This window comes from Miniopterus natalensis, chromosome 3, assembly GCF_054644295.1.
Source record: "Miniopterus natalensis isolate mMinNat1 chromosome 3, mMinNat1.hap1, whole genome shotgun sequence".
In the NCBI taxonomy this organism is placed as follows: domain Eukaryota; kingdom Metazoa; phylum Chordata; class Mammalia; order Chiroptera; family Miniopteridae; genus Miniopterus; species Miniopterus natalensis.
The window spans coordinates 20836758-20858476 of NC_142083.1; the positions used below are offsets into that span (position 1 = coordinate 20836758).

General features: G+C 39.6%; 1 protein-coding gene across 1 annotated transcript in view; it reads left to right on the forward strand.

The window, feature by feature from the left end:
- The first annotated feature begins 4420 nt into the window (after nt 1-4420).
- Nucleotides 4421-21719, forward strand: part of DNAH5 (dynein axonemal heavy chain 5) — a 153791-nt gene continuing 136492 nt past the window's right edge. The window contains exons 1-11 of the mRNA XM_016217304.2: nt 4421-4432; nt 5204-5338; nt 8077-8161; nt 9139-9299; nt 10226-10447; nt 12659-12796; nt 13546-13722; nt 15394-15507; nt 16184-16291; nt 19462-19584; nt 20137-20352. Of these exons, the coding sequence (XP_016072790.2) occupies nt 4421-4432; nt 5204-5338; nt 8077-8161; nt 9139-9299; nt 10226-10447; nt 12659-12796; nt 13546-13722; nt 15394-15507; nt 16184-16291; nt 19462-19584; nt 20137-20352 (1491 nt within the window). The remainder of the gene's footprint in view (nt 4433-5203; nt 5339-8076; nt 8162-9138; nt 9300-10225; nt 10448-12658; nt 12797-13545; nt 13723-15393; nt 15508-16183; nt 16292-19461; nt 19585-20136; nt 20353-21719) is intronic.

A 21719-nucleotide genomic window follows, 5' to 3' on the forward strand; every position in this document is an offset into this window, starting at 1 on the left:
TTAAAATAGAAAACACTGCAGAGCTGATGCTTTTGTAGGGATGGTGAGATTCAGTTGATTTCTATTTTACTGCTCAGGAGATAAGGAGAATCAGGTGATATATATGGTAGATAGGTGAGCTAAACTGGCCTGGTCCCTTTGGGTATCCCCTTAAAAAAGAAAAGAAATAGATATTTTACTGACAACCAAGCATTGTTGCTGGGCATATACTTTGAATAATTTTTTTATTCTGCTCATGAGTTTTCCCTGATTCATCCGCAGTTGGCCTCTTGAGCACTATGGTCATCAGGTGATTAATCATCTGTGGACTTGAGATTGATATTGAGAGCCAAAGCAAAATCAGTCTCAGAGGTATTTATTTACAATGGAGATTTAAGATAAGGAGTTCCAACTGTAATTCACAGACTCCACATTATTTACAGTTATCTCCAAGGAGATTTTAACCTATTTTATACTCCTCTCTCCTCTGTGTTTGTGATGTGCCACATGCATACACATACATGAAAGAACAAAACACCCATATCCAACAAATAGAAGTATATGCTTTCAAAAGTATGCAGCAGACCCTCCTTGAAACAGGTCTTGTTCCCAGTTCAGATGTGCAGCAAGGGTAATCACATCACCTAGAAAACTTTATTTTTAAACAAATAAAATATATTTTTGGGCTGCAGAACCCATTTCTTTGCCCACACACTTTGCTGTGCAGACATCCTATGAGGACCTGGTGTATATAGTGTGATAAAAGTGAACTTGCATTTCGGAGCAGCAAGGAATGGGGGAAGCTGGGAGCCCACCTCCAAGGCACTTTTAGGTGTTGAGGATGGGGCCGGAGTTACCATTTGCTGAGACAAGGAGTACTGTGGGAGAGTTGGGCACAGGCATGTCGCCAGCAGGCACCAGTCCATCCTGGCACTAAAATACCACCAGTGTAACTCAGAAAATGGTGCTGGTTAACTCTAGTCTTCACCCACAACTCCTGTAACTCATGCAATATATATGAGGTCTCCCCACACTGTTTTCTTGAAACCCTTGAGTGGATTTCAAGAAAAAATGTTTATGGAATATCGGTTTAAATGAATGCAAAATCCTTAGCTGCCTGGGACACCCTGTGTGTCGGCCTGGCCCTGCAGACAAGTCAAGCTTGATTCCCAGCCCTGCCATTTACGTAGCAGTGTGCTCTTGGAAAAGTTGTTAATGGTCCATGGTCTCGATTTCCTTGTGTGGTGATAATAGTGTCTGCTTCATAGGGCTTTTGTGAGCATTCAACCTAAGCACAGTAAGCAGTGATGACTAGCAGATCCATGACTAGCAATGCAGCCGGGCAAAGAGAGCAACATGTACTCTGGCGCATTCACGGGAGTTGGGGACAGGGTGTCCCTGCTCGGCCACAGGGGGCTCCTAGACCAGACAGCTCCATCCCCCATCCACTTCTGGCTGTCAGTGGTGTCAGAGCTTTCTAAGGGTAGAGGGAGCTTAAACATCTGTACAATTAAAAAATCATTATTAAAAAGTTTGTTTCACCTGAATTTTGATGTCCAGGGTCAAAGTCTTGGCCATGCCATTTTACTTCAAGTGCTGATTGACTTCGTAGTATCTCAAAAATATCTTTTCAGTTTGGACTTTTCTTTTTACAGATGAGGTAAGGTCTCTCATATAGTTGGGGATTATAAACCTGGAGTCAAAATGAGATGTGTGTTCATGCTCAGTTTATGTACACAAACACGTAGACTTGGGCTTGGGTTCTACAGAGTTGAAGGCAGAGGTTAGTATATTAAAAAATTGGATGGATGAGTTTGTCATGAGGAAAAGTCACAGAGCTCTGTTATGCAAACACGTGGCATTGGTTTTTGTTGAGATTCATTGTTTCAAATCTCAAGTCTCTGGTCTGTGTTAACTTTAGAACCAATGAGAAGTAGCCCAAATGTTAGAGAAGGGATGGGACTTAGTTAGTGGTCACCTAGTGCAACACTTTGATTTTGGAGTTGGGGAAACTGAAGCCTGGAGAGCTTAAACGAGAGATGCAAGGTCTTGCAATCAGTGGCAGAGCTGAAGCTGGAACCTACAGCCCCACTCCGACTCCAGGGCTTGTCTGCATGAACTTGCCCTGCTTTGAAAACAGCACCTATTTTTTGTGAGGTAGCACATTAGTCACTCTTTCATTCCAAGGTGGTAGTAACATACGTTGTCACCAAAATGCAGAACTGTTTTAATAATATGTTGCAGATGTCCTTGGTTTCTGGTCATCCTCCCCACCCCCATCACTTGGTTCTTGCTCATGAAATGTAAAACGATTTGAAAGTGACACTTAAAAAAAAAAAATCCATAGTTTGCCTCTCGCCTTCTTAATCCCCCTCTGCCCTCGCTCTCCAAGAGTCCTGGACCTTCCCAAGGCCAGCAGGACAAGCACCTCCAGACAGCCAGTCATCTGACCGCCTGTTGCTGCTGTTGCCCAGCAGCCAGAAAGCCGCAGGTTTAGGTTTACGGATGGACAATGCCCTGATCTGACCACTGAATATTTGTTCGACATTGACTTTGTGTGGTAGAAAAAAAAAGTTCCTCATGGTATCAGGATACCTTAGCATAAGGCAGTGAAAGTTGAGATTGATCAACACTGGTCTTTCATGTACATGGCACCGGGGTTTACTTTACTTCATGTGACCTGTCATTAGGAGACAGAATAATCAGTGTACGTAAGAACATATCAGTGCTTAACATGCTTTTCAGTATAGCTCTGAAAACATTTCTTTTAACAACACATTGATAATTTGTTTTGTACACATAAAACTGCTTTGGAAGTATTTTTTCTGTCTGTGATATTTAAGTAAAAATAGAAAAATTAGTGTTCTGTTTTAGGGACCAATCTCTCTTCTTTTCTCCACTAGAATATATGTATTTTCCTTTGGAGTCTTGTAAAATTAGGTCTTAGAGTAATGTGTTGCCATGGCAGAATCGTATTTCAGTTTCTATATTCTTTGGAAGCCTCAAGTTGCTTTACATCCTGACTCTCCTGGTGCTCTACTGTTTAAATTTCTTTTTGGCTGCCCGGCGTTTGCCATATTGTTGTTTTGTAGCTCGGTTCCTGGCTCCCTGGCTGCCCACCGTGTTCTTTAGCTGCAGAAGACATTTAGTACAAACTCAGAGAGATACGTGACTTGGAGAAGCGCATTTTATTCCCGACAGGAAGACAGAAAACAGAACAACAGGATGACTTCCTGGTTTTGGCCGCATTTGAAGAGATTTAAATTTACTTCTATTTGAAGTTTATAGAATGTCTCCTCTGTGTCAGGACTTGGTTAGTTTCTTTTTAGAGAAATGGCAAGAAAATAGACATATTGTTTAGTTTTTTTTTTTCCTTTTAAACCTTGTCCCCCCAAGTTCTCTCAAGGAGCCCTTTCAGCCTCAGAAAAATGAAATCCCCAACTTTTATTCTTTACATTTTCTAAAGTTTTTTTGTATCTTAAATAGGTCTTCCTTGACTCTAAATTCCCCTCTATCTGCTAGTACCACACCTCTTTCCTTTAGAGTTGAGTTTCTACAAAGAGTAGTTTGTATTCAGTAGCTTTATAATTTCTTTTCACAATCACCCTTTTCTCAAGTCTACATCCATTTGCTTTCTGTCCAGCCAGTAAAGTTACTTTAACGAGGATTCCTCTGTTATCTACTGCTGCGTAACAAACCACACCAGACCTCTACAGCTTGGAGCTCAGCAGCTACCTGTATTTTTTCTCTTGGTTCTGTGGATGACTGGGCTCAGCTGGGCTCAGCTGCTCCGTAAGGCGTTGGTTGGGTTGCGGTCACCTGTAGGCTTGACTAAGCTGGAACGTCTAAGACAGCTTGAAAGTTGCTGCTGGGATGTCAGCTAGGAGGTCGACCGAGGCTGTTGACTGGAATACCTTGGTGGTTCTCCATGTGCTTTGTCCATGTAGCTTGGACTTCTCACTGCATGGTGGCTGGTTCCAAGTGCATTCCCAAGTGCAAAGGCAGAAGCTGAAGGTCTCCTAAGATCTTAGCCTAGGAAGTTTTACAGTTTCACTTCTCCCCACATTCTTTTGGTGAAACTGGTCACAGGGCAAGGCAAATTCAATAGGAGGGTAAATAGAGTCTATCCCTTGAGAGGTTAGTGGGATGGTCACATTGCAAAAGGGATATGGGATGCTGTGGCCCATCTTGTAAACACAATTATTAGGGATAGCCTAATTGACCCAACCAATCTTCTATAGCAGTAGCATGACTGGCCCCTCTCCATGGTTTATTGGTGGTGCTGCCTCCTGGTTTCCTGTCTCTCTTCCCACTCTGCCTTAGCCTTCTCCATTTCTTCTTCTTTCCCTCCTTGCCCCTGGCATATTAGTGTTCCCCAAGGTTCTTCACCTTCTTGTCTTTTCACTCTCCATTTCTTTCTTGGAAAATTATAGCTGCATAAATGGCATTAAAGGTAATGCACTTAATTCAAGAAATGAATTGAAAGCCTAATGTCCACCAATGGCAAAATGATTGAATAAATTATGGTATAGCCATATTGTTGAACTTTTTGCAGCTATTACACAGGTAGGAACAGTCTGTATTAAAGTGTAAAGAAGTCGGTAATGTATTATTAAGGGAAAAATGCTTGAAAAATTTTATAGTATAATATAGAGATGTGTGTGTACATGTGTTTGCATGAGCATAGTGCATATGGAAAGATATGCTTTAACCTGCTAATATTGGTTATATCGAACATGCCTTACTATTGTAGTTAACAACCAGCTTAACGGTAATCAGTGGTATTCAGAAATTAATTTCAAGACCAGATATGGATCTGTAGACAATAAAGATAGAAGATAGTATAGAAGAATATTTCTTCAATGGCTTAGGGAATGTTTACAAAAATGGGGATCTCTTTTTGTGTGTGTGTTGAATGCTTATATATGCATAGAAATAAGTCGGCAAAGATTTAGAACAAAATGTTAACAGTAGTAATTTCTGGATGGCAGATGATTTTTATTTCTATTGGCTTTTCTGTGTTATGCAATTTTAAAACTGCGATTTTCATAATAGAAATAACATTATTCCTAAAAATAGAAGATAGTACATAAAACTGGTACCATTAAGCTACTTGTTACCTGTACCCAAAACTGGAAAAAGCAACAATAGTATGAAATTATTGCAAATTGAATTCATTTGAGAATACCAGTTGCCACATAACATTTTTGTTCCTTTCTTGTAGCAAAGACTGAAGGAAGAGAAGGAAGCCAAGAGGGCACGTTTGGATGGGAGGCATGACTATTTATTTGCGATCGTAGCTTCCTGCGTGGACTTGAACAAAGCTGAAGTAGAGGATGCCATTCTCGAGGGGAACCAGGTGCGACACATTTGGGTTCTCGCTGACTTGATTATGGGGGGCGAGGAGGGTCTGCTGACCCTGTCCTATGGCAGAATCCTGTGCTGGGCCTTAGAAGAGGGTGCCAGTGTTAACATGGACACGACTCCATTCTGATTCTGTACAGACGATGGAAGAATGAGCTTAGGGCTCTCCAGGTCTTTATGTTGAGTGGATTACTTATAACTGTTATTTAAATTCCACGATTCTGGCAGCAACGGCTGCATTTCTCTCAATCCAGTGAAGCTGGGCTCAGGCACCATTTTGGAATCTGAGTTTGGAGAACAGAATCTCCTCTCAGTGGCTGATTTATCTTTTTTTTTAATCTTGTTTTAACCTGGGAGATTGAATTGTGCTATTGTTTCCTGGCTTTGACTTTGGTTTGGCAGCTGAATCTGGTTTCTTTTGTTTCTGACCTTGACTTCCACTTACTGCCACGATATCCCTTTAAAACCTGGGATGTGATTTGACCCTGCCTGGGAAGGACCAAAATACTGGGGGTATCATTCCCTGGGCTGCGATGAAGGCATATCAGGAGCCCTGTGATGGTTCCTGAAGGCTTTGTGTGTTTTTTTAACTTATTAGGGGAGAGAAGGAGTTGGGGGGGAGGGGGAGAGGGAGAGGGGTGGGGGAGGGAGAGGCGCCCTTTTTGTTGAATGGGTGTCACACTGTTCAGAATGCTTCTCTGTGGTAGGCTTATACATGTTTAACAGTCAGCTTTGGGCAAGAGAGTGTGAATGTTTGCTGATTTCTTTTGCTCAAATACTCCCACATGGCTGATCCCAGACTACCAACACGGTGTTACTAAATGGGATAACAGATGAAAATCACTTAGAAGAGAGACTAGCACAGGGTAAATGAATAAATAAATAAAATTTACCATCTTAATTATTGGTAATTGTTGGGAGGGGTTGTGATACATTGGCCGTCATGAGCCAGTATGAGTTGGCTCCAGCCCTCCACCAGCTTTGTCCCTACCTGCTGTGTAACTCCAGTGGAGTGAAGAGGAGCCAGTGGCGTACCGCTGAAATGGTTAAAGTGTAGGATGAATCAATCAGGGGTCGAGGAAATGCCCCTGTTCTCCTCTTGGTCCTTCTCATCACAACTAACATTTATTGGATATTTACCCTGTGCCAGTCTCTCTTCTGAGTGACTTTCATCTGTTATCCTATTTAATCTTCATAATACCAGGATGTAGTTAATATTATTTCCAAAAAATAGAGGCACAGAAGGAGACAGTCACATAGCTGATTCAGCCTTGGAGAGAGAGTTCCGAGGCGAATTGCTTAACTCTCCCCTACTTCCCGATTCAACATCTGGATTTGGGGTAATGCAGCTGGGAAAATGAGTGAAAGTTCTGAACTATGGGAATCCCAAGTCAACTGCTATGTCATATTCAGGACTCAGGAAGATTAAAACCCGGAGGTTTAAAGAAAGCACCCTGGCTCAGGCTTACTAGCAAGGCTAGCAGGACAGGTGTTCCGATACGGCCTTGGTGGAAGCATCTCTTTGACTGCATCCTTGGCTTGGAAGTTAATTTCATGGAGTGCACCCGACCCATCCCCATAGCACCCTCAGGCAGGAAATGTAACACAGAAAACAGGGCAGCTTGCTTTTCCTCATATGTAATGGCTTTATCTTTAACATGGTAGAAATTGAAGGGGCCTTATTTTCACATTTAAAATTTTAGACTCGATTTTATCCTTGAAAAATTTTTATTCTAAATTATGGTAAAATACACGTAAATAAAATTTACCATCTTAATTATTTTAAAGTGTGTGTACCACATTTTGTTTCTCCCTTCATCCGTCAGTGAACAGTTGGATTGCTTCCACCTTTTGGCTACTGTGAATAGTGCTGTTATGAACATGGGTGTACAGGTATCTCTGCAAGTCCCTGCTTTCAATTCTTTTGCACATATACCCAGAAGTAGAGTTTCTGGTGAATATAGTAATTCTATTTTTAATATATGGTGAACTGCTGTGCTGTTTTCCACAATGACATTTTACATTCTCACTAAACAGTATACAAGGGTTCCAGTTTCTCCGCATCTTTGACAACATTATTTTCTGTTGTTTTTTTTTGGATAGTAGCCATCCTAATGGGTGTGTAGATTTTATCCGTTCTCCCAATTTGAATTCAAACTATGCTACTAACAATTTAAAAGAAGCACTTCCATTGATGGAGGCCAGTTGGCAGACCTCTAGATGTACAGTGAACTTCACGGTGGGAAGGATGGGACTAGGTTCCAGGCTGCTGTTGGCTGGACTGTTCCATGGTCATATGTGTTCTCATGACATTTCTCAGTGATTTTAGTGATTATTGCAGTAAAATTATTAATTATCTCTAGTATGTTAGACTGAATTTTGAAAGGTTTGTTTTCTGATCTGCAGTGGAATGAAAATGAAACAATCACCTGTGTTTATATTTGCCTTCAGCAGCTCAACCTTTAAGAAGTTAGCAAAAATGGAGGGACAGTCTCTTCAAATGTGCATATGTAGCAAATATTTCTGTTTAATTGAATTACTTCTTTGAATTGAATTCTTAATATGTGAGGCATTTATTCTTTCATGGTTTTTATGTTGAAAGAAATAGATGCCTTCTGTATGGTTTGCATTAGATGTAGTCCTATTCGAATAAGAAAGATGATAGTAAATGTTGATTTAAATGCAGTTTCTAATTCAGAACAAAGTTGTTACCTTGTCTTTTCTTTTTCCCAGATTGAAAGAATCGATCAGCTCTTTGCAGTTGGAGGTCTTCGTCACCTCATGTTTTACTATCAGGATGTGGAGGTAGCAGAAACAGGTATGCACATTTGATGTGACATAAACCAGAAACGTGTTGTTAGATTTAACTGAGGATGGCATGAAGCAGAAGGCCACCGTGAGAACTGACCAGGGAGCAGTGAGGTGTGAGGGGTGAGGCTCAGGTTCTATTTTTGCCTTAAAGAAGGGGGACAGGTAATGATAGGTATTTAGCCGGGTTGTTCTATCTTTATTTGGGATGTTTTATTTACTTTTTCAGGCTGTGCTGGTAATTAAGGAGCAGTAGTATATATTTTGAGACAGTCTTTCCTTACATGCTAGTTCACCCCAGGCAGTTATGTTCTAGAACTTTTAACAGGCATCTGTTTCTTCTCTAGACAGGCACTACTTTTAACATAGGAGTTGTTGCCAGTAAGCCTAACATGAGTTTTCCAGTTAAATAGAAAATTATGTTTATTTTCTATTGACTGTGATTCAGATGAGTACTATTGAATGATAAGTTGTCATTTTCACTTAAGAAAAATTTGTAAATCTTTGTGTGGATTCAACTGGCAAATCCCATTCTATTTTTATGTGGAGTCATAATTTTAAAGCCAAACTAGTGACATAAACAAATATATTATGATAATATTAAAATATCATATGCATTATTTTACGACCTTTTAAAAGAAAGGGAAAATAATTATTGCTGTTGGTATATAGTATGAATATGCTTTTTTTGTTTAAGTTTCTGTAATTTTTGGAAGCCTCCAGTTGCTTTACACCCTGACTCTTCTGGCTCTCCACTCTTTAAGTTTCTTTTTGGCTGCCCTGGATTTGCCATATTGTTGTTTTGTTGCTCAGTTCCGGCAGGGCCAGATCCTTTTAGATCCCTTTAGGGCTCAGGCTAGAGTTTGTCCAAGTGGTGGACCTTCTAGGGCACATGGATGAGCCAACATGACATATTTTAACATCCCGAGAGGCGATTATGTAGACTGCAAATAGCAGTTGTGAAACTAACATTTTTTGCATTTGTAGGACAACATAGCTCTTCAGGAGGCACAAATCCTATTTCTGCAAAGATTAAAAAACCTAAAGTATTCGTGACCGAGGGAAAGGATGTTGCCCTTACTGGAGTGTGTGTGTTCTTCATCAGGACCGACCCTTCCAGAGCCATCACCCCTGAGAACATCCACCGGGTAAGGGGCAGGAGCGGTCCTTTACCCCGCTTACCAAAAATCATTGTTCATTAAACACTCATGAAATATCTAAAACTACTTTCAAAGAAATATTTTTAAAAGCACTGAAAGCAAGTAATTAAGAGGACATTTTCTTTAAATCTGTTAGGTAGGAGGACTAAATATTCAATTTATTAACAAAAATTGATATAACGTGTGTGTGTGTGTGTGTGTGTGTGTGTGTGTGTGTGTCTCTCTCTCTCACAGTGAGGTCTTTCCTTTTAAAAAGAATTCCCCATACATAATTTAGTTTATGGCAAATTCCACACATTTAAAATAAGACTTTTAAAAGTGAACATACAACATTATTATTTTTTGTGCAAAATAAAGTTCATCTATACGTGTCTCCCCTGCCCTTAATAGGTGCATTATCTACTTGGTGTAGATAAACTGGTAAACATCTTATGTCCTATTTATTTCATTCTTTTATTGTGATGATTGCAACTTAGAATAGTATAAAGCTCATGTCTTAACCAAGGTGTGAAAATAATAATTTACTGGGTGGAGAGACTGAGTAGAAAACCAGACAGTGACCAGACCACATATACACGTAGGACCTTGGCCCGCAACCTGCAGCAGCCTGCTCAGTAAAGCGACCCCCGGCTATAAGAAACGACCCAGGGAGCAGCCTGCTTGTCACGCTCTCAGGAAAGCCAGCGAGGGAGCTAAACCATGGCTGCTCGCACAGCCGCCTGAAACGCAGGGATGGCGGCGGACTCCCTGGCTGCAGCAAGCTCTGCAGTACTAGCCTTTGCTTTTCTCATTTGGTTGGTCTTTACGTACTTCCACAGGATGGTTGGTTAATGAGCAGCATTCAGAGAGGGCTCAGGAACTCTGTTGGACTGAAGGTGGTTTTTACAGTAAAGGGTCTCCTACTTGTTTTCCAGGAGGTGAGCTTTAACATGTTAGATGCCGCAGATGGGGGCCTGCTTAACAGCATGAGGCGCCTGCTGTCGGACGTCTTCATTCCCGCTCTGAGGGCCATGCGCCAGGGCTGGGGTGAGCTCGAGGGGCTTCAGGAGGCGCCCAGCCTGCGGCAGGACTTCCTGAGCTCTCTGGAAGGCTTTGTCAGCGTCCTGTCGGGCGCGCAGGACAGTTTGAAGGAGAAGGTAAGAATGGTAAAAGGTTATTCCTTCAAAAATGGTCAGAGGGTGAGCAAACCAGCATGGAAGTGTGTAAAACTTCTCTTAAATAGTCTTAATTCCACGGCTTTGCAAATCTTGAAAACATTTCACTGGCATTTTGATTGCCCCTTCAAAATGTGGTGATGACTAGATTTAAATTCCTTAGTTTAAAGTGATTAATGCATCAGAGGTTCCATAGAAATGTTGACTGTGATGGAGACTGTCATGTCAGACGTGTGGCCGCAAAGCATGAAATGCTGTGGCTCGTGGAATTCGAATCAGAGAGTGCGTGCATGTGTTTGCGTGTGCGTGTGGGTGCTGCGGAGGGATGAAGGAAACCCTGAAGAGGAGGGAGGAGAGAGGAATTGGCACATATCTGGAGAGGAGAGAGCGGGTCAGGTCCTGTGGTTCAGCCAGTGACCAAAGGGCCTTCAAGAATAAGTTTGGCAAATGTGAACTTTAGCTTCCATAAAATTTGTCCCATCTGCAGTAAGCTCTGTTAGTGATTACTGGGGGTAGATGACAGCCCACACCCAGCATGTATGGGAGATTGCGGACTGGATCCCATGATACCAACGACACTCACCCCTCTCCAAGGAGACTGAGACCTACTGGGATCTTGGGAAGGAGAGAGGCAGGTGCAAGGATGGGTGACTTGAGTCACTTTCATCCTGACTGGGGCAGGGTGATTCCAGCTAACGGAATTGTTATATTAGCAACTGTGATGCAGGTCATAGTATAGTGCAAGTTGAACCAAATTAAATTGTTATTCTCTGTAAAAAAGCCACACTTTTATCTGATATGCTTCATTTTGTAGCAGAGGTATTTCAAAAAGTGGGATGGATCCTGACGCAGGAGGGAGGCAATGCTACTTCATGAGGCCCAGAGCCTCCCTTGTAAAACCAAGGAGCCCTCTCCGTGTGGCAGGTGGACAGCGCAGAGTGGGAAAGGGCAGCGGGGGAGGTGCGCTGGGAGGCCCGTCCGGGCGGGGGCGGCAGGCCAAAGGCCCAGTGGAGTGGAGGCACATGGCTGCCGGGTGGCTTTCAGAGCTCCGTCAGAGTGTGGCAGTGAAAAGCACCCATGGAGGAGGCCAGGTTCAGGGCGCACAAGGGGTGCCTCTGAGCCCCGGGTGGGTGGGGCTGGCAGTGCTGCTGAGCAGTGGCGGGCTTGAGGGCCAGGGCTGGGGGCTATTAGAGGTTGGAGCTGGCAGGGCTTTATTAGGAAGCCGAGTGAAGGAAACAGGAAACCTTCCCGGTGCTGCGGTGTCCTCTTGTGGCATACCCTGGTGGCAGGGGCCACTCCCTCTGCTGGTCTGAAGGGAGGAGAGTGTGATCCCAGCATCTGGTGTCTACTATTCCCCAGCCTGAACCTTCTACCGTCCACACCTCCTAGTGGGCTCTTTAGTTTTACCTGGTTCACCAGGAAGCCCTTGGGGCCTGGGCTTCATGGCCACGTTGGCACTTGGCATGGCAAATAGCCGCATCCTGTATCCTGCTGCTTTTGACCAATGGAGGGGAACATATTAGCTCTGTTGCTGGTAACGTGGGATTAGACCTGAGATCCGAGTTTAGAGATTCACAGTTCCAGGTGCACGATACCAGAAGGGAAATGTCTTCATTAAATATTGAATTCCATTTTGTATTATGTGTGTTTAAAAATACACTAGGTTTCATTGTCAAGTTGAAATCCAACACACTTCCTTTACTTCCCACTTCCTCCTTCCTCCTCCTAAAACAAGTCTGTGTGTTGCCATAGAACTTGGTAACTGTACAGATGTTATTGGGTCAGGACAAGATAACATATCCCTCTGGTTAGTTTCCAAAAATGAATGTAACAGATTAGAAATCACTCTTCCCTGCAATCAGTTTTCTTGAAGCGTCCCCACTTTCTTTGGTTTCATGAGTTAATATTAATTTTCAAGTTCCCTATTAATTCCCAAATTCTGTGATGTTATGATTGTCTTTCTCTCTCGTTCAGTTTTTCTTTTCGACCCCAAATTTGACCTCAGAATCCATCTTCTCAAGTGAGAGGATTGGCCTTTGATATCTCATTGTGCCTTCAGAACCTTTCTTCAGAGCAGGGAAGTGTAGACGGGAGGGTCCCCTTAAGATCCGTCTAAGCCGAATGTCAAACAGAGTGTGTGTGTGTGTGTGTGTGTAAAGCATCACCTTATTATTTAATTTTTATTTTAATTAGGTGAACCTTCAAAAGTGTGACATATTTGAACTGAAAACCCTGAAGGAACCAATAGACTACTTGACTCTAGCTAATAATCCCGAGACTTTGGTAAAAATAGAAGGTTGTATGAAAGTATGGATCAAACAAACAGAACAGGTAATTTCCAGAAACCAAACATCAGTTTCAGATGCCATGTTACTGAACTAGTCAATGGAAGAAGGTATACCATTTACTAATTTGCATTTGTCTAAGTATTTTACCACAAGTCCCTGAAAAGGTGAGAGGTTCCCATAGTTTTAACTTGCAGTCATTAGTTAGCAAGAGATAGTAAGACTTCTAAGAGTTGCAAGTTAATGACTGTTTACTTACATAACTAGAAGACAGCACTTTGTTTTTTTCTCCCTTAAGGTATAATTTACTTTGATGAAAACATCTGTACAAAAAGTTTTCTAATTTAGTGTGTCCTCCAAAAGAGATCTTGAGACTTAATCTTAAAACATTATTTTCAGAAAAGTCCTAAATGAAGGGGGACATTGCATAAAAAAATCCCCCAAAACACAACTGAAATTTACCAACATAAGGCATGGGGGCTTTCTAAGGGTATATTGCTTCAAGGGTAAACATAGTAAGTGAGTAGCCAAGGAAAGGTGCTGAGGTCAGGTCCTCCAAAAGTTTATTAAAACTCCTTAAATAAGTAGTTTTCAATTAGAACAAGTCAACTGAGTTTTTGTGGAGGTTTTAAAAATGGATACATGCGAAGTTAGTAAAAGGCTGTCATTCAAAACATGCAAATGAATGAAAGTATAGCATGATGCAGATAGCATCATTACTTCTTTTTTGTTTGTGTATAATGTTCATATCTCCAGCCCTGCTCAGTGGTTCACACTTGTCCTGTGCACTTACAGGTCCTTGCGGAAAACAATCAGCTTCGGAAGGAAGCAGATGACCTTGGGCCCCGAGCAGAGTTGGAACACTGGAAAAAAAGACTGTCCAAGTTTAACTACCTTTTGGATCAATTGAAAAGCCCAGATGTGAAGGCTGTGTTGGCCGTGCTTGCTGCTGCCAAGTCTAAACTTCTGAAGGTTGTCAGCCATTTCTTTTTGCTTTATGAAATGGGAAATTCATGTTATAGAGTATTTTAGGTCATAGTGTAATTAGAAACAGAAAAATGATATTATACCTTCATGGAAAAAACCCCTAAGATTGGGTAATATTGCCCTTCTACAATTTTGGATACCATGGAAATAGGTTTTTGTTTTTTTTATTTTATGAAGATATATATATTTTAAAATTTATCTTTATTGTTGAAAGTATTACAGATGTCCCTGTTTTAAATTAAAGGTATTTTTTGGCTGATGTACCTGTATGCATATGTATTATTAGAGGTCATGAAATTAGGACATAACATCATAACATGATTATATATACATTATGAATTCAGAACAACTAGGACTAGTAATAATGAAAACTTACCTTATATATAATTTTAGTCCTGGTATATTAGCTTTATATTGCTGTGTTACAGTTTACCCCTAAACTTAACAACTTAAAGCAGACATTTTTTATCCTACAGTCTGTAGGTCAGGAATTTGGGTGCGGGTTAGATGGGTGCCTCTGACTCAGGATCTCTCATGAAGTTGCAGTAGGGGCGTCGACTCATCGGCAGGCTCATCTGGGGAGGATCTGATTCCAAGTCGCTCATGTGGTTGTTGCAGGATTCCGTTCCTTGCTGGCTGTTAGCTGGAGGCTTCCTTTAGTTCTTTACTGCATGGGCCTCTTTATTGGGCCCCTCGGAATATGGCAGCTGGCTTCCCTTAAAGGGAGTAAGTGGCAGAGAGCAAGAGAGCATCCAGATAGAAGCCACAGTTTTTTGGTAAACTAATTCCAGAAGTGACATCCCATCACTTTTGTCACATTCTGTTTATTAGAAGTGACAAATCACTAGATTCAGCTCACAATCAAGAGGTGGGGATGACACAGGAACATGAAGACCAGGAGTCAGTGGTCATTAGGAACCATCACAGAAGTGCCTACCACACCTGGCATTGGTGCCATAAGGACATTTATTAGCCATTTGCGTGGATGTTTCAATCTATGAAAATAATTTAAATAATAATGATTTGTTTCATTAACTGCTTTACCTTCTATCATTGCTCAAAGAAGGCAGCCATTTCGTTGTGCTATAGTTCAGAAATATCAGCAGGACTTCCGTGAAGTCAGTTGAATATGCTGGCTCGTGCTAAATCATTTTCTTTTACTTCTACTTTCATATATCCGTCCCTTTTGAAGTTCCTTGGTCATAGCACAGTCCTGGCATATGGTTGGTAGCTAATAAATAATTGCTGCATTATTGGAGGAACCAAAGTTTAGGGATGTAGGGAAAGGGAGTTCAGGTTAGAATAGAAGGAAGATAGAAAATATGGGGTGAGGTACAAAGTGTATCCAGTAGCCAGTGGAAGAGAGAAGGTGTGAGTTTAAAGGGAGGTGCTCCCTATTGGTGCTCTGTCCTAGTTATTTAATAGGTTTTATAAGAGAAGGCCTGGAAGAGATACCTTTAAAAATTGAATTAAAAAATTTAAATTGCTCCTTGGTGTGGCAATGTTCTTCACCCCTCTGGGTTCAGTTTTATGTAACATGCACAGGACAAAGTGAAAGTCTGACCCAAGGGACTTGTGGTGACTTTTAGGAGCTGTTATACTGGAAGTTTCTCTATTAATAATTGCGTTACAATTGCTTTCCTGTACTGTGCTTAGACTTGGCGGGAGATGGATATTCGAATCACCGATGCAGCTAACGAGGCAAAGAACAATGTCAAATATTTGTACACACTTGAAAAATGCTGTGATCCCTTGTACAGCAGTGACCCTGTAAGTTAACGATTTCTACTTTCTTAGTCTACTGATGGCCCTTCAGCTGAATTGAGTGTGGAGTTTTGGTCTGTAGATACTATAGGCTGTTGGAAAAGTCTTTTTATTCTTAAGAAAATGATATGTATATATACATACATCTATATATCTATATTTACATATCTATATCTATATATCTATGTCTATGTCCATCCATCCATCCACCCATCCATCCATCCACCCACCCACCTACCCACCTACCCACCCATCTATCGAAGATGTACATGTGATATTTAAAAAACATGTTGCATATTTCATTTTTCATTAAATATTGTAACTGACATCCTGGGCTATACTACTGTGGAAAGAGTCACCGAGCAGGTATTTTTTGAACTTTTAACTTTAGAAAGTGCCTGCTTTTATCAATTACAAAGTCAACTGTTAGTTAACACAATCTCCTTGTCATTAAAAGAAAGTTAATGTTTCTTGCATTGAAACAAAAACTTGATTAATTGCATATGACTAAATAATAAATGATCGTTAAATATATTTGTGTAAAGTGTTAGACAATATTTAAAAATTTTAAGTAAAAATCACTTAGCTAGACTTTGTTCTAATGAAGATGGCATGATTAGACTATTAGAATTTTGCTGAATTTGATATTTGTTTCCCAGAAAACTTTTGTGGTGTCTTCCAGATATCCATGATTGATGCTATTCCTACACTTATAAATGCAATTAAAATGATCTATAGTATCTCTCATTATTATAACACTTCTGAGAAGATCACATCTCTGTTTGTAAAGGTAAGTGCCTAGCATAAATTCCTCAGTGTGGTCACTTACATTCCTTTGTCAATGGTCAGTATTTTGGTAATTAAAAATTACCATATTAGCACAATCCAATGTCTATGTATCCTACAATAAAAAGCTTAATCCCTCAAAAGAGATAGAACTAAGTTTATGAGAGAGGCTGATTCTGGCTAATCATAAAGCATTATTTCTCAAAGTAATTATTGTAATAAATATTGTGTTATTCATATAATAAAAATGAAAAAGATTCTTTTTGGAATTCTTACCTATGTTATTTAGCACATTATTTATCCCCATGGGTAAATTTTAATTAAGAAAAAACGGACTATCTCCTGCTTCATATTTATATGCTACTGTACCAAATTTATTTGATTCCACAGTTGTTTACTTGGTGTAGTTAGAATAGTAATCATGGTAATAAAAGCCACTTGCAATGTTCCAGTAATCCATAAAACTATTATAATGATTCTGCCAAAAAAACATAACGATGTTTAAACCTTATGTCCTAACTCCTGAGTGTTTATGGTGAGCACTGTTGCTTTTCCCATTATGAATGGTCTCTGAGAAATAAATGACTTTTTCATTGCCAAGGCAAAAATTTAAAGGTTGTGTTAGAATAGAGGAATTTTCAACTCTTCGGGACTTGTGTTGTGAATACTAATGCAGCAGGAGGCGTGATTCTTCCTGGGCACCGGGACATCCAGCCTTGCGAGCTCAATGGGAAACTCTTCTTCTGTCATGCTCAGGTAGCAAGGGCGAACCCATGAGAGCCTCTCCTAACTTCACGCTTTAAACTCCATGTTAGGGGCATGGGGGATAGTTTCTGGGTAGGAGACTCAAAAGTCAACTTGTGTTATTACTCTAGGTTTCATGCATATTATTTGCAGGCCTTGTTAAAAAAATTTTGCAGGCCTGGTTAAATTAAATTTGTTGAGGTAACATTGGTTAATAAATTTATATAGGTTTCAAGTGTACAGATCTATAACACATCATCTATAGTGCATTGTGTGTTTACCACCCAAAGTCAAATCTCTTTCTCTCGCCATATATTTGATCCCCTTTACCGTTTATGACCTCCCTCCACCACCCTTTCCCTCTGGTAACCATCATACTGTTGACTGTGTCTATGAGTTTTTGTTTGTCTTGTTTGTTCATTTGTTGCTTTTAGTTTTTATTTCACACATGAGTGAAATCATATGGTTCTTGAGTTTTTCCATCTGACTTATTTTGCTTGGCACGATATTCTCATGATCCATCCATGTCGTCGCAAATGGCAGTATTTCATCTTATCTTATGGCTGAGTAGTATTTCACTGTATATATATATATCACATCGTCTTCATCCAATCATCTATTGAAGGCCACTGTGGCTGTTTCCATGTCTTAGCCACTGTAAATAAGGCTGCTAGGAATATAGGGATACATATATCTTTACAATTTTTTTTTTCCGAACTTTTTAGGTAGATACCTAGAAGATGGGTTGCTGATTCATATGGTAGCTCTGTTCTTAATTTTTTGAAAAACTTCCATACTGTTTTCCATAGTGGCTATACCAGTTTACATTCCCACCAGCAGTGAAGGAGGGCCCCTTTTTCTCCATTGCCTCTCCAACATTTATTATTACTTGTTTTGTTGATGATAACCATTCTAACGAGTGTGAGGTGGTATCTCATTGTAGTTTTGCATTTCCCTAATAGCTAGTGAAGTTCATCATCTTTTCATATATCTGTTGGCCATTTGTATGTGTTGAGAGAAGTGTCTGTTCAGGTCTTCTGCCCATTTTTAAATTGTATGATTTTCTTGCTGTTGAGTTGTATGAGTTCCTTACATATTTTGGATATTAACCCCTATTGGAGGTGTTATTTGTGCATATCTTCTGCAGTTCAGTTGGTTGCCTTTTTGTTCTGTTATTGATTTCTTTTGCTGTGCTGAAGCTTTTGAGTTTGATATAGTCCCATTTATTTATTTTTGCTTTTACCTCCCCTGTTTTTGAGGTCAAATTAATAAAATCCTCTCTGAGATCAAGGTCCATACTTTAGCACCTATGTTTTCTTCTATGTAATTTATTGTTTCAGGTCTCACATTTAGGTTTCTGATCCATTTTGAGTTAACTTTTATGTACAGTGACAAATAGGAAGCAGTCTAGTTTCATTCGTTTAATGTGGCTTTTCAGTTTTCTCAGCGCCATTTATTGAGGAGGCTTTCTTGTCTCCAATATGTTTTTGGTTCCTTTGTTCAAACATCATTTGCCTCTATACATGCGGATTCACTTCTGGGCTCTCGATTTGTTCCTCCCGTCTGTGTGTGTGTTTCTGTCAGTCCCCTGCTATTTTGATTGTTGTCACATTGTGGTGTAATTTGAAGCCAGGGAGTGTCATACTGCCAGCTTTGCTCTTTCTTTTTGTCCTTCAAGGAATAGCTCTATTTTTTATTATTTTTGAACAAGATTTTTTTTTTTTTTTGGCGTGTTATCTGGTGTGACAGATAATTATAGATTCTTCTAAACATAACCTTTCTGTGCTGATGAATAACTTAGAATTTTTAGTTTTTCTAAGGATTTCTTTGGCTACTAGGAGTCTTTTGTGGTTCCATACAGATCTGCTGGTTTTTGGTTTCATTTCTTTAAAAAATGCCACTGGGGTTTTGATGGGGATTGCATTAAATCTATATATTGCTTTGGGTAATATGGCCATTTTAACTATGTTGATTCTTCCAATCCATGAACATGGGCCATCTTTCCATTTGTTTGTGTCTTATTCAGTTTCTTTTAGTAATATCTTGTGGTTTTCAGTGTATAGGTCATTCATATCCTTTGTTAAAGGGAGCAGATGTTAAGTGCTCACACCACATACATGAAAAATGATAACTATGTGAGGTGATGGAGGTGCTAATTAACTTGATTGTGGTAATCTTTTCACTACGTATATCAAATCACCACATTGTACACCTCAAATACAGATAATTTTCCTTTGGGCAATTATGCCTCAATAACGCTGAATAAAAAGGGCTAGTGCCTGACCATAGTTGCTATGGAAACAAATAAGTCCAGAGAGCAGGTTCACAGATTGTATGCCCTGAGAGGTAGAAGAATTAAGGACCCTCTAGTCCAATTTATAATTGATGGCTGTCTTATATACGTAACATCGTTTTATTGGAAAACTCCAGGTGACCAATCAGATGATATCTGCATGTAAAGCTTATATTACCAACAATGGAACTGCTTCTGTGTGGAGCCAGCCACAGGATGTTGTTGTGGAAAAATTATTATCTGCAATTAAACTTAAGCAGGTAATGGTCAGCTTAATAATATACTTAGGTAATGTTTCATTATTTTTATGTTGTTTTTGGTGATGCATATTAAATTATTTAGCAATTATTATGTTCTTGGTTGCTAAGAAGAACAGTAATTCTACTATTAAGAAAGTTTCGTGTTAATAAACCTTCCCAGGAAATTTATGCACTTATTCTACCCTCGTTGGGGGCCTACTGTGTCCCAACACCACATTAAGTACTGAAGACACAAAGGTGACTAAGATGACTAAGGGTTTCTTAAGCTTTTGATAGAAGAGCAGGGAGATAGACACAGAGTGAGGCTGTCGCTAACATGGGGGAACCAGGGTGGAAAGGCTGCATCTCTGAGCTGCATTATGAATAATGAGGAGTTTGCTGGGTTGGAGGGTGGGAAATGATGACATTCCAGGCTGAGGGATATAAATGAAAAGGCATGAACCTGAAAGGTCTTGCAGTTCCCCCCTAATTTTGCCACCACCTCTGCTGAAGAGAATAAGGTTGATATCTTTGTTGTTTTCCCTTTCTTATATTTTGCTTTTTGATTTTGAGGAATACCAGCACTGCTTTCATAAGACAAAACAAAAGCTTAAACAAGATCCCAATGAAAAACAATTTGAATTCAGTGAGATGTATATTTTTGGAAAATTTGAAACTTTCCACCGACGACTTGCGAAGATAGTAGACATCTTTACAACCTTTAAGACATATTCAGTCCTGCAGGATTCTAAAATTGAAGGTTTGGAAGACATGGTCACTAAATACCAGGTACTGTTTTAAAACTAAACTTGCTACTCTTATCCATAACTAAAACTTTGATATTTTATGCAAATAACTATATTTAAAATGATTCAAATAGTTCATAATGTGAAATATAAGCTCATAGCCCTTAAACAATAAATAAATTAAATTTACTTGAAAATTGTGTAAGGGTGCTAATATGTTCTTTTCAGGTGTGTGGTTACGATAATGACTTCCCAATAGTCTAAGATGAATCATCATTAGTAAAAGCATTTTCATTAGTAGCACAAGAAAAGTGTTTAAATATAACTTATTACTTCCTTTATTCATGCAAGAAATATTTAATGAAGCCAATACTATGTGTCAGGCACTTGTTCACACAGTTCTGAGTGATATGTGATATCTCTGCATGTAAGCATTTTATTTGGACACGTTAAAAATTAAAGGGGCTGAATTTTATTTTAGCTCTACCATTACTAGTTATTTTGATTTTTAACTGCTTTATCTTATAAGGATATACATGTGAGTAATCTTAGTTTTTAAGGATGATATGACTTCAGGTGGTGGGCACACAATGCAGTATACAGATCATGTATCATAGAAATGCACACTTGTTTTTAGTAGGTTGTTTTAACTAGTAAACTTGATTCACAGAGTTATGCAGTTTATACACTTTTGTCTATTAAGATATTTGAATTGATATATAAATGGAAGTGACTTTGAAGAGGAGATTGCAGAAGGAGACCCAACATTCTTCATAAAAATTATATGCCTGTGTCAACAGTGTAGGCTCCCGAGTTTGAGAATGACTTAGTACTTGGCTAGGAATGATCACAGAGCTTTATAGCTCATTATTCAGAGCAAACAAAACTTTGGATAATAGTGTTTTCAAGGAGATGAATCGCCTAATTTGTACTCTTGTAGTCATAGACTGCAGCTTTGCAGGGCAGAAGAAAGCCAATTAATTCTAGAGAGTCTTTAAGTGGTAGATTGTGGTTTGACGTTTTATTTAAGACATTTAAGACTTAGAAAATAGTATATCATCTGTAGATATTATAACTGTTTTCTTTCTAAGTTTGTGTTCTGTTAAAGTCTTATTTATTTTCTGAGAAGTCAAACTTCAATGAAAGATATTTCAGTAACTTCTCCTCTGGGCTTCTTTTTTATTATTTCAGATGTGATTAATAAGAAATTTTTAGAGAGAACACCTCTCCTACTTTTCAGATGTGGTCTTTAATTTATATTTTTCTTTAAGAAGACATAAAACCTCATGAAAGTGCTTTCCAAATGATTTCTTTGAATGCAGTAGGCAACATTGCACAGCTTTAATGAGCGCTAAGCGACGTAACTAAAGAAATAGGCTCCTTTTAAGTGGGTTTTTTGGTAATGCTTGT